Source organism: Notolepis coatsorum (genome assembly GCF_963971535.1).
Source record: "Notolepis coatsorum genome assembly, chromosome: 16".
Lineage (NCBI taxonomy): Eukaryota > Metazoa > Chordata > Actinopteri > Aulopiformes > Paralepididae > Notolepis > Notolepis coatsorum.
In genome coordinates this window covers 59,524,636-59,538,782 of record NC_140180.1, presented here as the reverse complement: position 1 = coordinate 59,538,782, position 14,147 = coordinate 59,524,636, and the positions used below count along the sequence as shown (strand labels likewise).

The following is a 14,147-nucleotide window of genomic DNA, read 5'->3' as shown; positions in this document are numbered from 1 at the left end:
ATAAATCTAAAGAGGGGGATCTGGAGGGAGATAATCTGAGATTTTAGAGTGGCCTGGGACAGTCACAGAGACCAGATTTTAACAACCATTGCCAAAATGGTTCTAAAACCTATTTACCTAAGTAAAAATAGAAACGGTATATACCCTGATAGAATAGTACTTTGGTGGAAGTAAAACTCCAAAATTCAACTTAACTAAAAATAGAAAATTAAGTGATATCATATGTATTTAAGTATCAAAGATTATACACATTCTGTATAGCGTTGTATATTGTATACTGTATCCATGTCCCCTACCACTGCACTTTACTGTCTTATTGTTGTCTCACTGTTCTGTCCTGTTTTGCACTTATTTATTTATCATTATTATTATTATCTTGTTCATATTTGTAAAAAAATCAATCATGCACTGAAAACGTCAAATCACGTTCCATTTGTACCTGTACAATATGGTGAATAAAGAAATCTGAATCTGTAATTGGTAATCTGGGGCGACAGTAGCTTGGGAGGTAGAGCAGTCGTCTGGTAATCCTGGAGGTACCCAGTTTGATTGCTGCTCCTTCCGGGCAGCCGTCGGTGTGTGAATGTGTGAGTGAATGGGTAAAATGTGAGAAACAAATTGTAAAGCGCTTTGGATAAAAGCGCTATTAAATGCACCAATTACCAAATGATATATTGTATTTCCATGCTTGGCAGCATTCAAGCCTCATTGTATTGACCCCTGTGTTAATTCCCATTATTGAAGATGCCAGTATTACAATGAAAATGCATCATGTTTTATCACAACTATCATGACAACTAAGGAAAGTCCATGTGACGGCTTGGAAAGACAGCTGACTGGAAGGAATAGAACTAGGGATGCTTGATATTGGCTTTTTTACCTATACCGATATTGTCCAACTCTTAATTTCCGATACCGATATCAACCGATACCGATATATGCAGGGTTCCCCCCCCCCCCCCCCCCCCCCCCCCAAAAACGGAATAATTTCAGGTAATTAACATTACATATCTCTTGTCGTGGAATTAACACAACATTATGCATACTTTTGACAATAAATAAAATCAGAATTAGTTCTTACTTGCTTGCCTGGGTAAATAAAGGTTAAATACATGTTAAAAAAAAGATTTTAAATTTTTTTAACCGATACCGAGAATTTCCGATATCACACACATGCCAATATCGGCCGATAATATCGGACATCCCTAAATAGAACCCATCGGGGCTGGCATGGGTTAGCACCCCATTACAGCGGTAGCGCACACTGTAAACTGTTTTGCTACACCTAAGCAAAGAAAAGAAAATACCCCTAGAATCTACAAGAGCAGGGGCAGAAGATGACTCACAGGCAGGATGACACGATTACACGGTTACAGACCAGTGAATGGACAGGACTATGAGTTGGATCAGTGGTTGCATGGAGGGCAGTATCTCTGACCTGTCCTCCAGAACTAGAACTATAGAGAACAGCACTATGAGCAGGATAAATGCATCAATGGAGAGCAGGGGTGGAGTGGTAGAGCAAAAGAAAACTAGAATACATCAGGGAAGGAAGAAGTGCTTGGTAGAGGGAGTGCAGGTTTGCTGCATTGATCAGTACTTCTTGAGAAGTCAGTCGGTTGAAGTCCAGCGAAGGGTAGAAAACCAAAAGTTTGCAGGATATCAGTAACCCTATCACTGAGGAGGAGGGGGAAAGCACTGCAGGAGGGGATGTAGATGGTTCTCAGGCCAGCGTGCCCGTCAGAGACCAGGGCTGTGGGCAAAAAGATAGAGTTAAATGGCCTAGAGAGCAAATGAAAGGAAAGAATGGAAGACTGTTAATAGGGATTTGATAATGGTGTTAAATGGGCTTAAAGGCTGTTTGAGGGCCATTACTGACCATGTAATACATCCATAGTGTGTAGTTCCATGGTATAATTATTCATATGCATGTCAGACTTTCTTTTGGCAAAGGGACTGGGTTTCTTCTGTTCTGATTATAGAAACAAAATCAAATTGGCATTTGTTTGCAAAGCACTTTTCTTCAAAGTAAATAGTAACTGCAGGGTTCAGATAAATGTAGTGAAGTAAAGATAAATGTGTATTTCCTCTTAAAGGAAAGGAGGTGAAGTACAATTATTTTAAAAAAAAATTAATCAAATGAATCATTATTATTAATAATAATATTAGTATCAATATTAATACTACTACTTCTGTGGAATTTCCTTTCAAGGTCTTTTTTTTTTTTTTTTTTTATCCACTTTTTCTCCCATTTTCTATATTTTCTCCCATCCCAATTTCGTATCATCCAATTCAACCCTCCCCTGTCACGAACGCTGTTTCTTGCCTCCCACAAGCCGGCTGCAATGTGGACTAAGTCATACATAGCACAAGTCCCCTCTGGTACTTGAGGTAACAGCAGCCGCATCTTTTCACCTGCGCAGCTCGATCTCTCAGTGGCGAGGAGTAACGCGGGGGAGGCTCACGCTGCCCCCGACACTTCCTGATTCTACTGCGCAGGCGCACCAACCGACCTGTAGGAGTCGCTGTCCACAACGCCCGATCCCCACCCGTCAGTTTCCCACCCCCTAATACGGCCAATGTGTATTAGTATGAACGACCAGCTAAACTGAAAGCAATGTGGAGCACTGGGCTCGAACAGGCAAGCCCAGCGTCTCCGTCATTCGTGGCGAGCGCCTTGCCCACTACGCCACGTAGCCGCCCCTTTCAAGGTCTTTTGTTAACACCTCCCCTCCCCCCTGTACCCTCCTTCCTCTCCCCTCACCTGGTCATCCCTCCCCCGCCCCATTTTCTCCCAGATGGCTTAAAAGACAAACCCACAGAAGGGGGGGGGGGGGGTGCTTGACCCAGTCTCCTGGCCAGAGAAAGTCAAGTCCTCTACTGAACTTCTAACCTAAATTGTATTTGATTAGCCATGTTTTAACAATACATTAACCTCTCCGGTTCCACCACACCACTATATAATTATCTCAGAATTGAGAGTTGTGTTGTCTTGATGGTTCTTCCTTCTCTCTCCAGTCTATCAGCTGAGGAGTACAAGGTCTTCCAGGAGCAGCGGGAGGAGACACTGAAAGTTGAGGCGGCGGCGGCGGCAGAGGCAGCGGCAGCTGAAGCAGCATCAGCAAAGAGGAAATGAGGATCCACTGATCCCTCCCCACCCCCCCATGTATTTATATTGACTTTATACATAATCCCCACGCTCGTACACGGACCACAATTACTGTTGTGTAATTCAATGCGTTTCGTATTAAAATAAAGTGCTGATTGTTCATGTACGATTCTCTTGAGAGTCCTGTATGTTCTGCCAGTACCCTTGAGGCGCCATTCATGTGTGATATATAGTAGAACTCGTTCCCAAGTCGATGATGGCTTTATTAGGAGAAATTACCTGTCTCTTTCGTTCAGTAATGATTTAATGATTGAAGTGCTTTTTGCTCCACTCACTCCCCAAGTATTGGCGCTCAACTTCAGCTGCCATTTTTTTTTTATTAGCGAAGTGTATTATTCATAGGGAGTTGTATTTCCACTCTATTGACATTTGTCAAATTCGGTGTGGGATAATGTAGTTTTAGCTGAGCTAATGACTCTAATTTCTCCATCCATCAAATATTCCTGCCCAGAACCTCTTGTACGCTGATGTTGAATTATGAAATGTGTTTACACAGCAGTTCTGGAAACAACTATTTATTACTAATAAGATCTGGGTTTATCACATTGATTACCGCTATTCACAAATCATGAAGGGTGCCATATTTTGTAAGCTTTTCATATAATGTTGATTTCATTTTAATGAGAGCATTTGATTTGAGCAAATACATTTTAAATATAATATGACACGTTTATCACTACCCTCTACTGAGAAAGGATAGTTATGAAACCTCTATTCTCTTATGGGGCAGTACATTTCTTCCCCAGCAGATGGTGGCGGTGGGCTGTGTATTGGTCCTTCACTGCTCATTTCCGCTCAATCACAAAGCACTGCAGCAGCGAATGCAGGAACAAAATGTTCATTTGCTTTTAAACCAGGATGATGCTCTTGTATGTTTTACTTGTGTTAAACATGTAGTGAGACTGTTCAGCTGACAAACCCAAGACATATTCATCTTGGGGCCTAAAGGTATAGTTCACCCAACCCAAATTATCAGAATGGTGGTGCAGAAAATGGCTTCTTTGGGCACCTTTTCTGTGATTTCAAATGGGATTGCCGTGACTGTCCATCGTGTTACTGTACTTGTAGTTTTAGCCCCACTCTGCCCTCCTCAAGCCCTCTGAATAGAAGGGATGCTGTGGCCGAATCACAGCTCTTGAGCAGGAATGCCTATATATGGAGCCTTACAGCATCACTGTGCGCTGATAGTGTAGCAGGTACACCCAGTGAGTGTGGGTTGCTGTGATTTGTAAAGGGGAGAGGAGGGGGAGGGGGTGTATGCCTACTATTGTACGTGTGTGCATGTGCATCAGCTTAAGTGGGAAGCCAAGAGTGTGTGTGTGTGTGTGTGTGTGCGTGCGTGCGCGCACACGAGAGCCTCGGTGTGGACTGCGTGCGTCAGACTGAGTCAGATGATAGCGTCTCATTCTGTCTCGTCATGCGTGTGCGTCAGTGCTGTTGCTGAGCAGGCCGCGCTCCAGGGGAAGAAACGGAGGAGAGCGTAAGAGAGAGAGGGGGGGGGGGCTGACGCTGAGGGAGGAATAAGGAGGGTAGGGGGGATGACGCTGAGGGAGGAATAAAGAGGGGGGGTTGAATGACGCTGAGGGAGGAATAAGGAAGGGGGGGCTGAATGACGCTGAGGGAGGAATAAGGAAGGGGGGGGCTGAATGACGCTGAGTGAGGAATAAGGAAGGGGGGGCTGAATGACGCTGAGGGAGGAATAAGGAAGGGGGGGGGCTGAATGACGCTGAGGGAGGAATAAGGAAGGGGGGGGCTTAATGACGCTGAGGGAGGAATAAGGGGGGGTGACACTGAGGGAGGAATAAGGGGGGTTCTGACTATGACGACACAGACGCATCAGCTGCATTAAGTGCACTTTATTATAAATGCATTTGTTTGACAACCAAATACACTTATAAGCAACACAAGAGAACACTGGTCCACAATGTCCATTCTGCAGTAAGATATCATGTATATATTCCATCTTATGAAATAAAAATCTCTCATATATACAGACAATAACTATTTCATACAAATGTACAAATGTGTACAATCTTCTCAAAAGAACATATGCCTATATCCACAGACATAATGCATATGCATTAAACATTTTTTTTCATTATTTCTTTTCACATATCTCACATAACAGTATAATAATTGTACACATTAACTTAGCCTTTAATAGCTAGAACGTAGGAATCAATCCTTTACTTGACCGTAGACAACCTCTACGTGAGCGCGTCGACACCAGGGGAATAGTACCATTCTTAACCCGTGTCGCTTGGTAACTGAATAGAAATAGCACCCCATCCCTATTTTGTCATTTTTTAAAACAAAACTCTCATAATCTAACCCCTCTCAAAAAAGAAGAATCCCTCGTTCACATAGTCAATTGTGCCTCAAGACACCGCGCCCCCGGGGGAGCAACGATGTAACTGTCCATTTGAAACTGGACGTGGATAAAGAGTTCAGAGATGAGCAGGTCTTGGCCGTGCCAGGTACACAGGAGCCGCTATAAGCTGCCAGCATTGCAAATATTGATGCTGCAAGAATATCCAGCCAACTGCCCTCAAGCCAATGGAGACCTGAAGAGCCCACATTCAGAGTCTAATGTACAGTACGATGTAGTGGTGATTTCATGACATGATCAAAGTCCCCGGCATATTTTCAGACCATTGTCTTATCGGTGTTGCGTCTCTGAGAAGACGTGGAAACCTTGGAACATTCTTGATCTTCACATGCCAGGACCTCTTCACATGTTTGCCTTCTTTTTTCTGTTTGCACATCACATCGATACACAAGTTTTAGATGGAAAGATAAATATGAAACGCTGAAGGTCCGCAGCTGCAAACTCAATGCTCAAAGTGTGTCTTTAAAGGTTGATCACCGTTTTGTGTGCGAGTTTTGACTTAGCCTTTATGAGAAGAGTCATGAAATCAGAGCTGAACTGAGTGGCTCTGAGAACTGGAGAGAACAGTTTGAGCTTAAACTAATCTGGTTATCTTATTGTGATCCACCCAATAGTGGTCATACTACAGTATACTACTAAGTATTTAGAGAACATTTTCAACACACATGAGAATTGGGTTTGCGTTGCTGCATCTCAAGCAAAATATGCTATACATCATTTCCCTATTGAAATATCAAGGAATGTAATTATTTTTCATCACAACAGGTTTTTCACTACGAGTGAATACAAATGCGCGTCTGGAAGTTAAACAACGCTTAACAAGTTCAGAGGTGTTACTCTGTCTGATTCATAATCTGAAGCTCATGTTACAGAAAAGCTGTGAGATACCACATGGACTCAAAACCCAGTCAGTTATGGGTCCATGTGGTTGCACCGTTGTTGTCGTTTTAATAGCAGTAGTAGTAGAAGTAGTAGTAGTAGTAGTATTACACATATTAATGAATGAACAAAAATGTAAAGCCAATCTTTGTTCTCAGTAGACATGTAGGAGTTAAAGTCCTTAAGTTGTATATACATTATGTATATTTATACACTTAATAATCTTTTACTTTTCAGTAAAAGGGGCTCCACAAAATATGACAATATGCCATACTTAATGAAGTAAGTCACAGACTTATTTTAGAACAGAGGAACGTCCACTCCCATCTGGAAGACAAAGAGGAAGACAAAAAGAGAGGTGAATTTAGTATTCAGAATAATAATAATACAACTTTATTTGTATAGCACCTTTCATACAGAAACTGCAGTTCAAAGTGCTTCACAACAGAAAAAAGACAGGAAAATGAGCACAAAGTGCAGACATAAAATCACAGTTTTTCTAACAGAAAGACATATGTTGAGAGAGAAGTGAGAAATTCTTACCTTTGTGGAAGCACTGTGGCGATGGAGGACACTGGAGTTGATACAACTCAGGTTGTTGCCCTAAGCCAGGGGCGTTCGAGGCACCTGCCCCGAACATGGATTCCTGGACGACCAGCTCCTCCAAGAGGGACTGGGTGCAAGACATGGCAGGTGTGGGCGAGGCGATGGGCAAGGAGGTGGTGGGGGAGGGGCAGACGGTGAGTATGAGGGGAGGGGACGCTGGGATGGAGGAGCAGTTGGACAGGGGAGATGACACCATCTCGATCTCCATTGCCTCCTCCGCCAGCCCCTCCCCGTCTGCCGCCATCCCAGCCTCGGCCGCCACAGTCGCCCCGCATCCAGCCGCGGAGTTACATTGCGCCGATTGGACGCTACAGAAGTGGCTCACTCCCTCAAAGTGAGAGGGTTGTTGCCAGCACATGGGGGTCTGCGGAGAGGTCAGGGCATAGGGGGTGTGGGAGGGGGAGGAGAGGGCAGGGGACTGGGGTAGGGAAGAGGAGAAGTCTTGGAGGAGGGTCTCTAAGGCGCTCTCTTCAAACAGAGAGTCATCATCATCTTGGAATAGGGGGACGTCCAGACCTCTCCATGCCTTGATGGGATAAAACTCCCCAAGCATGTGTACCGAATCAACATCGGCACTGAGAGAGGGGGACAGGGTCGGAGAGGGAGGGGAGGAGGAGGGGGACATGGAGGGAGGGGAGAGCTTGGATAAGAGAGGATCCAGGTAGAATCCCTCTGCCAGGGAGCTAATATGTTGAGCTAAAAGGGATATCTCTGCTCTCTCCTTCTCCCTCTCTCTCTCCAGGGAGAAGAAGGAGAGACGGGGCTCTTTACCTGGGGATGCCTCTGGGGTAAGGAGGCCCTCGGGTGGGTACTGGAGGGGCCTGAGGGGGACATCGACATACAGAGGCCCGCGCACCTCTGGCAGGGTCATCACTGTGCAGTCCCCATCCGAAGGGCTGTCGGGAGTGGGGGGCAGTTTTTCATAGAGAGAGCTGCTGTAGGGCTCCACTGGGAAGAGCAGGTCAGTAGACAGGGGAGGCAGTGTTAGGGGCAGCTTGGTAGACAGGTCAGTGGACGGGGTAGACAGCACTAGGGACAGCTTGGTAGACAGGTTGGTCGGGGGAGTGGGGCTGGTGGTCGGCGGGGCTGAGGGAGAGACCGACGGGGCCATGGAGGTGGTGGCGGTGGCTGTTGTAGCAGAAGGCGGGGGCGTGGTGGTGCCTGTGGGATCGAAGCTGAAGAGGGGCTCGCCAAACAGGAAGCTAGGCCCGCTGAGCTGGGGCGTGTAAGGAGGTGTGCACACAAACTCTTTGGTCTGCTGAGCTTGGGCGGTGGGCACTGGAGGGAGTGTCAGGAGGAGGGGTGGCAGGGGGGTGTCGAGCTGGAAGGAGGGGGGAAGGAGAATGTTCTGGGTCAGGAAGTCCAAGTCTGCTACTGTAGCAACTGTAACCGGGGTGGGAGAGGAGGCGGCAGAGGGGCGTTGGTCTGCGCCAGAGGACTGCTGCTGTTGCTGGAAGAAGCTCTCCTCCTCCAGAGAGGAGATGCTAGAGCGAGGATCTCCTTCCACCTGCATAGGCTCAGTGGTGCCACTAGGCTCGTCGGAGGAGCCCACACTGCAGCCGGCGGTGCTGAAGTCAAACGACTGGGCGGAGAGGCCACTGCTGCTGGGGGTGAACACCTGGTCTGGGCTGGACAAGGTCTCCGGGGACTGCAGGCTCAGGCTCTCCTGCTGGGATGTCCCGACAGTCAGAACTAGAGTCATCTGGGTCTGCTCTGAGCTCAGCTGTTGGCGTACTGACCAGGCCTCAGCCTCACTGAAAGACAAATGGGGAATAAAATGATTGTTAGGCTTCTATATTCACGTGTATTCTTCTGTATTCAACTGTTTGTATATATATATATATATATATATATATATATATATATATATATATATACACATACATACAGTGCGTGTGTGGTAAAGAGACTGTAAGTACCTGATGATGTAGTTGTTACTGGTAATGGGATGGTCTCCTATCTCCAGCTGGAGGACCATGTAGAGCCAGACCCAGGACTGGTCCTCTGCCTGCACCCGCACCACCATCTCTGCTCTGCCCTCTCCTCCCTCCCGCACTGTGGAGGAACCACCACGACACAAGTCAGCATCGGTCTGTAATCCTATTAGTCATCGCAGCATTTACCGATGTGTGGTTGCGCCAGTGGGCACAGCGTGTGCTAACTGCGTGGGTTTGTATGGTTGTAATATGTAGGCTAATGTGGTTCTACTTACACAGGCTGCGATGCTGAGCGGACGCGTGTGACAGGTCTTGTGGGTGTAGGAGGCTGTACCAGGAGCGAGAACGCAGAGCTGCCACATCAAAGCCCAGATAGGCACTCGCACTACAGGGGAGAACGGGGGCAAGGACATGTTAGGATGATGTTATTTTGTTTAGCTTTTTTTTTTACCAATTTTTTTTTCACAGCCATAGTGTGGAAATAGTAATACATGAAATACACAGTCAATTAATAATCTAAAGAGAGTGTTCAGACCAAATAAACAGTAGTAATAATAATAATCTAAAGAGCGTGTTCAGACCAAATAAACAGTAAACAGTGTGGAGACCAACAGGTGCAGTACAGTATATGTCCTCTAGTCTTGTCATTAGTGGGAACTCACCCTTGTGCGCTCTGCAGCCTCATGTCCCGGCCGTGCTGCGAATGGAAGCAGGCCAAGAAGAAGTTGTCATCCGCGGCGGGGGGCGTGGAGGGGGACTCCCCCTCTGCACTGGAGCGGGCCGGGTGGGGCTCCAGGGGGGAACAGAAGCACACCCAGACGGAGTTGGTGGTCCAGTAGGAGCCAGCAGTGGCAGAAGGCGAGGAAGCGGGTGGAGAGAGGCAGCGAGCCCGGATCAGAACCAGCTTGTTGCCGGCACTCTGCCTGCGCACTGACTTGGAGGTGTTGAAATGACAGCGGAACAGACGGTCTGCAGAGGCGAGGGAAGGGAAGGAACTTCTGTGAAAAACTGCCTGCCTGGTGTATGGATTTGTTGTAGCCTATTTCACTTACATGTGAGTTTCAAAAGGCTCATTTGTCCCTCAAATGGTTATGTTATCTTACCTGTGTCAGGTGATGTGGGGGCTGAGAGGTTGGTCCTCATGATAAAGTGGTCCGAGGTGTCAATGATGTCATATACACTGTCACCCTGGGCAACCAGATCCACCTGGAAGAGAGAAAGGGGGGGGGGCATGTCATTTGTGAAGCCCACACTAATGCCTCGATATAGCTTCAGATCTTCAGGTTAATACACCATGGGAAGTGTATTGGGGAGGCATCTTAATGGTGATGGTACTAATTGACTCACCATGGAGTGTCCGAGGTGTTCAGAGACGCTGTCTGACAAGTACAGGAGCTTCCCATCCCCGGTCAACAGCATCAGGAAGCCCGGCAGTGCCTGAATCAACTCTGACAGCTCGTGGAAAGAGAGAAATCTTGAGGTGTCCTCGAGACTGCCAGTAGTGCCCGATTCTAAATAAGATTAGCAAAGCGGAAAGAGAAGATAATACTTTGGTTAACAACCATGATTCACCCAAGTGCACCACCATACATCTCCCTGCAACAGCTACGGCTGCTGTGGATTTCAGCACCAAGGACAGCGGCATGCTCTTCTTGGCGCGGGAGCGTTTCAGCACTGGACAGCGACACATTGCTATTAACGCTGTCATGATTCTCTGTTAAAATCATTTTAAATCAAATAATTTACCTTACAAAATAATTTTTTCATCAATCACGTTCACATGGAAACAGTCGCCTGTTATGAAACACTTGTTGCTTCCATGCATGAGCCAAACCAACTGAAAGAATGCAGTGCGCTCCAATCTTTCTACGAATGTTTAATTTATCATATATTGCCTATAGTGTAATTTATCAACAGGTAGTTTCCTATTTAAACGTTGTCTTACCTTGAGAGAAGAAGACAGATTTTCTGGTGTACATGCAGGCAAGTGACATGATATGTAGGTATGAGAGCCGTGCATTATCCGCATCCGAGAGGGGCAGCAAGTCCTTTAGGTTCCGAATCTCCGTGTTGATTTGGTCCCTTCGAGCTTTCGAAGCTCCCTTAGTTGAGCGATACATTGTAGCCAGTTATAGTGAACTATTAAATTCCTTTAAATGAGCCGAGTCGTTGTGCTTCCGCTGAAGTCTGGTCTCTGTCTCTCAAAGGTGTATCAGAGACGGTCAAAAAGAGATCACATTAGAAGTGTGCGAATTGGACTTTCATCTCATCTATTTTCAGAGCAAGGTTTAAAACCTTCTCCTTTCCGCTCTGTCCCTGTCTTAAACTCCGCCACAGTGTCCAGCTCAGGTCTGCCCCCTCTCAGAGTCAGTGGTTCTGAGGTAGAGCCGTCTCTCTTGCCCATGAAGTCCGGAGCCCGTAAATGTGGATGTAGGACTCTGCTCGCATGTGACTTATATAGCCGGGACTCCGCCGGAGCAGGGGGCTCCCAACGCACCGACACCGACGTAAACGGGAGAGGGGGGGCTAGAGGAGAGGGGGGCTGAGGGGGATTGATACGTCTCATATCAATGTTAGCGATGGTGAAACTCTCCCCGTCTCCCTGCTCCCCCTCCCTCTCCTAGGCCCTCTCCTTTCGGTGACTCTCTCCCGACGTCAGCTCTTCCCTCTCTACTCGGTGATGACGTCGGCCTGGAATCGGGAGCTCCGGCGACGCAAAAAGCCCGATTTGGACAAAACCGAGTAAAGGGGCGGAGCCAAGCGTAGAACGTAAACGGAGTCACCGGACTCCGGTGTATTGAAGGGGGGGGGGGGACTGAGCTGCATACGAAATAGGGCTCTGTGTTTATATGTCTGGCACCTGCTATGGCCTGGCCATCCATTCCCTCTTTCTTTGCCATATATACCAGTCAATAAACCTTCCAGGTTTTGTTCGGTTTGTAAAAGCATTCTTCTCGGTCGTTGCTTCTGACTCCTGAGTAATAACAGATCGACGATGTATTATTCTGTAAGACATCGAATCCCGATGATCCCGACTGAGATAACTGTCTGTAACTGAGCAGCACTGACTAATTCTCAGTGTCATTTGCACTAAGAACCTGTATTCTGCACTTACTGTATTTTGTTCTGAATTGACACCTGAATAAATATCTGTACATTCGAATCACCCTTATTTTCTGTGTACATACAGCGCCACTCTCAACATAGCCAATTAACTGCATCGTGTATAATCAGCCCATTTGCCCCGTTTACACCCGAGTACATGCTGTCATGTTTATATTGTTATATCTATACGGGTCCATTTACGTTTATTCTTACTTTTATTACGCTTACTTGTCCCTATAGATATGTATAATTTGACATGCAATGCCGTGTTTTACCTTAATGCACGGTGACGCCTTATAAAGTATATCTATCTGCGAGAGGAGGAGGCTGGGGTATAGTTGCACATGACAGCCACGTTCCCTTCCCACTTTTTATGAATGAAACCCATCCCGACCATATGTTTTGTGCCGCAGGGATAACGCAAAGTGCGGTGTATGAACGTACTGTAGCCGTCCAAAGGCTATTCGGTTTTCTCTTGTTTTCATTCGCAATTGAATCAATGAACAACGTAATATAGGGTATATATTATTTGAAAATGTGGAAATAATGCCCTAATAGACTGAATGGATGGACTAACCTGCTAATGAAGATAAACCCAGCTATTTTTTCCCTTTAGCAACAGCAAGCTAGAATTGTGAATTATGTCATAACATGGGAGTATGATCCATTATTGCACAGACTAGAGCAGATGTGTCGAATGACATTCACAACGACACTCGCGCGCAAGCATCGCGCCGCTCATGTGTTGCAGTTGCAGCTTGAGACGAATCTCGTTGTTACTAAAAATAGCTCTCACCGGTGACTGACACGCGCACCGTGAAGCGCCCCCCGCATCTACTTCCAATTGTTCTATTTATAGATGCATGTTTTCACTCAAGGCTCGAAATAGATTTTAAGTACTTCAGGGACCAGCCTACCACGCTGATATGTAACATGTTACAAATTTATGATCGTATTATTTGCAACAGTTCTCATCAGAAAATGTACATAATGGCTATAACATACATGATGTACTTTTTTCCTGTGGTCGATTAGTATACTATATTCACATATTTTAAGCGAGTGCAGGCTGTTATTTGCCACGTAGGCTATACGTCTTATCGATATTGTATGGTTAATTGGGGGAGTGTATGGCTCAAAAGCGACTTGTCATCTAATGACACTTGACACTTTTCTATTTAATTCATTGTCGGATTTGATTTCAAGCCTGTAACTGTATTGTCAATCTTATGGATTTATCTTCATTTGTTTCACACACAAAATGTACATGGTAGGTATAATGGTATACTGTCTAAATGCGCACAATTCCGTCGTCATTCTACCCCTTACGAAAATGTATCATGATATTTCCATAATGTTTTGGTCACTGTATCATGGTTCAAATTGGATTGTAGACGAATAACTTTTACCATGATAAATGGTCAATTACCATCATACTACTATACTCTTTTCACATGGACACATCTCAAGATGGTTCTTTGACATGACCCTTGTGCTATATGGAACCAAGGACCTTTCAGCGCTTCTTCAAAAAGGTTCTACATATAACCCAAAAGGCTCCCCCTTATGATTAATGTCAACGAACATATGAACGATTTATATTTTAGTATGGGTAGCCATGTGAGTCAAGTAAAGAAATGGTCCCAGCCCAGGCAGGTAGATATATTAGTCAATGAAGGTTATTCCTCACCAGGATAAAATACCCGAGAGGTGCAGGGGTATGTACTGTAACCTGCTTCAACGGGACAGTAAAGCAAAACCATTGAGGGATCAATGAGTTCTATTATATGTTTGCTGTCGTTCTCATTGAATGCACCCGCACGCCCCCCCTCCAGCCCCCATGCAGTGGTTTCAGTCAGCACGCTGATCCTCCCTGCTGGCCAAACCATAGAATGCAGCCTAATCCCCACTGGCATAGATGTATGATTTGGCCATAATAAGGTCAAGTTCAAGGTCAAATATGAATTTATAATTAAAATCAATTATCATTAATTACTGTATCTACAAATCCTTCTGTTTAATCATCTTCCCTTTATTCATTTGCTTAGATTTTTTGTACACA

At 45.7% G+C, this 14,147-nt stretch overlaps 2 protein-coding genes across 3 annotated transcripts in view; one reads left to right on the top strand and one right to left on the bottom strand.

Annotated features, from left to right (window-relative positions):
- The window catches only part of mrpl11 (mitochondrial ribosomal protein L11), a 110,711-nt gene extending 107,436 nt beyond the window's left edge, over positions 1-3,275 (top strand). For both annotated transcript variants that reach the window (XM_084331247.1, XM_084331246.1), the window contains exon 6: positions 3,019-3,275. In XM_084331247.1, coding sequence (XP_084187373.1) covers positions 3,019-3,136 — 118 coding nt within the window. In that variant the 3' untranslated portion in view covers positions 3,137-3,275. The remainder of the gene's footprint in view (positions 1-3,018) is intronic.
- Positions 3,276-6,732: 3,457 nt separating this feature from the next.
- On the bottom strand, positions 6,733-11,100 carry npas4a (neuronal PAS domain protein 4a; the record flags this gene model as incomplete). The annotated part of the gene is made up of 8 exons (XM_084332039.1): positions 6,733-6,764; positions 6,981-8,797; positions 8,963-9,098; positions 9,256-9,365; positions 9,643-9,949; positions 10,084-10,186; positions 10,328-10,491; positions 10,926-11,100. 8 exons carry the CDS (start codon positions 11,098-11,100, stop codon positions 6,733-6,735), a joined length of 2,844 nt encoding a protein of 947 aa, XP_084188165.1.
- Positions 11,101-14,147: the final 3,047 nt, after the last annotated feature.